Source organism: Raphanus sativus, unplaced genomic scaffold (assembly GCF_000801105.2).
Source record: "Raphanus sativus cultivar WK10039 unplaced genomic scaffold, ASM80110v3 Scaffold2581, whole genome shotgun sequence".
In the NCBI taxonomy this organism is placed as follows: Eukaryota; Viridiplantae; Streptophyta; class Magnoliopsida; order Brassicales; family Brassicaceae; genus Raphanus; species Raphanus sativus.
Genome location: NW_026617889.1, coordinates 1 through 2107, shown reverse-complemented (window position 1 = coordinate 2107; position 2107 = coordinate 1). Strand labels below are relative to the sequence as shown.

At 46.1% G+C, this 2107-nt stretch overlaps 1 protein-coding gene across 1 annotated transcript; it reads left to right on the top strand.

Annotated features, from left to right (window-relative positions):
* Positions 1-1155: 1155 nt before the first annotated feature.
* Positions 1156-1677, top strand: LOC130505787 (uncharacterized). The gene is made up of 2 exons (XM_057000395.1): positions 1156-1317; positions 1444-1677. The coding sequence occupies exons 1-2, from the start codon at positions 1156-1158 to the stop codon at positions 1675-1677; spliced, it is 396 nt and encodes a 131-aa protein (XP_056856375.1).
* The last annotated feature ends 430 nt before the right edge of the window (positions 1678-2107 follow it).

The window sequence follows — 2107 nt, the reverse complement described above, 5'->3', positions numbered from 1 at the left end:
GCCCGTGCTGGCCGTGGCCGCCGGCGGCTAGCGCCCGTGCTGGCCGTGGCCGCCGGGCGGCTAGCCCCGCGTTGGCCGTGGCCGGCGGCGGCTACGCCCGTGCTGGCCGTGGTCGCCGGGCGGCTAGCCCCGTGCTGGCTCGGGTCTTCGGATGACGATCTTTCGTACACGAATCCCAGTCCCCGGCCATCGGAAGTCTGTATTTCGAGTCTTTCCCAAGTCCTCGCAGGACGAATCATTGAGATTCCGCATACGAACTCCGGTTCTTACTCCAATCTAGGACCGTCGGAAATTCGGAAACTCGTAAGGTATCGACAGGAAGGAAGATCTTAAATTCTTCGTACGAAACAGCGATGGTTATCTTAAGACACCACTCGTCTCAACTCTACGAACGAATGAAGAACTTCCGGAGAGATCGTAGAAAACCACGGAAGTCCTGGAAACGGCCCGAAAGGGACCAAACACGATCGGACAGTCCGTTTACGATTATCTAAGATAGATACGACGATTTACGTTTATCTTTACATAACAAGATAAATGTTAAATTTCCGGAAGGATAAAATGTCAAGTTTCCCGAAAAGCGTGGAGGCCGACGAAAATGGAAAGAAGCCCGCCCTGCGGCCCAGAAGAAGGTTAGACCGTCATAAGGAGGAGTATATAAAGGAGCTTTGGGAGAGGAAGAAAGGCAGAGCAAAAAATCTCAGAGAGAGAGCAAATCCGAAACTTAGGGACTTAGAGAATTCCTGCTAGCTTAGGACTTAGGAGTTAGACTAGCGGAGCAAAGCTTAGAACGTTTTGTCTCCTTTATTTCCGTCGTTTTTCGCTTCAGCGTTTCTCTACTTCCCTTTTTCGGAAGAATATTGTACCATCTATTCAATAAAACGCCTTAGTGCAATTTTTCCGCTACGTTGCTTTTTTTATCATTTCGTTTGGTTATCGCAGAGAATCCGAGCCTTCAGGGAAAACTAGGTTTACTTAGTTTTCCTTCGATTTACTTACTTAAAATCGACAGTGCGAATTTCGGTTCCCACAAGAATATTCCTTTCTCATGGGGAGAATTACAAGAAGCTGCTTTCAATGCCTTGAAGTACAAGCTAACTCACGCACCAGTATTAGCTCTACCTGACTTTGACGAGATGTTTGAGGTAGAGTGTGATGCATCCGGAGTGGGGTATAGGAGCCGTGCTTCATCAGAGAAAGAAACCAGTAGCCTTCTTCAGTGAGAAACTAAGTGGAGCCACTCTCAACTACCCCACTTATGACAAAGAGCTTTACGCTTTGGTTAGAGCTTTGGAGACTTGGCAACAATTACCTAAGGTCTAAGGAGTTCATTATTCACACTGATCATGAGACTCTCCAAACACCTAAGGGGCCAGACTTCACTCAAGAGGAGACATGCTAAGTGGTTGGAATTCATTGAGACATTTCCCCTACGTGATCAAGTACAAGAAGGGAAGGAAAAACATGGTAGCTGATGCCTTATCAAGAAGACATGCTTTGATCACCACTATGGATGCTAAGGTGCTAGGGTTTGAGCATATTAAGGAGCTATACAAAGATGACCCGGAACTGAAAAGAAGCATACCAGAATTGTGGAAAGGAGCTTTCCATTCTTATCATTTGCATGAAGGGTTCTATTTAGAGACAAGCGTTTGTGCATTCCCCAAAGTTCCATGAGAGACCTTATACTTCAAGAAGCACACGGTGGAGGTCTTATGGGTCATTTCGGAGTAGACAAGACTTGGCTATTGTTACTGATCACTTCTTCTGGCCACATCTCAAGAGAGACGTTGAGAGACATTGTGCAAGATGTGTTCCTTGCCACAAAGCCAAGTCCAGGTCACATCCTCACGGTTTATACCTACCTTTACCTATTCCTAATGCTCCCTGGGAGGATATTTCTATGGATTTTGTCTTAGGTTTGCCCAAGATAAGACACAAAGATTCAATCTTTGTAGTGGTGGACCGATTCTCTAAGATGGCTCACTTCATACCATGTGAACAAGACCATGATGCATTCTCAAACCGCTGACTTGTTCTTTAAAGAAGTGGTGCGTTTACATGGGATTACAAGGACCAATTGTCATCTGATAGAGATACCAAGCTT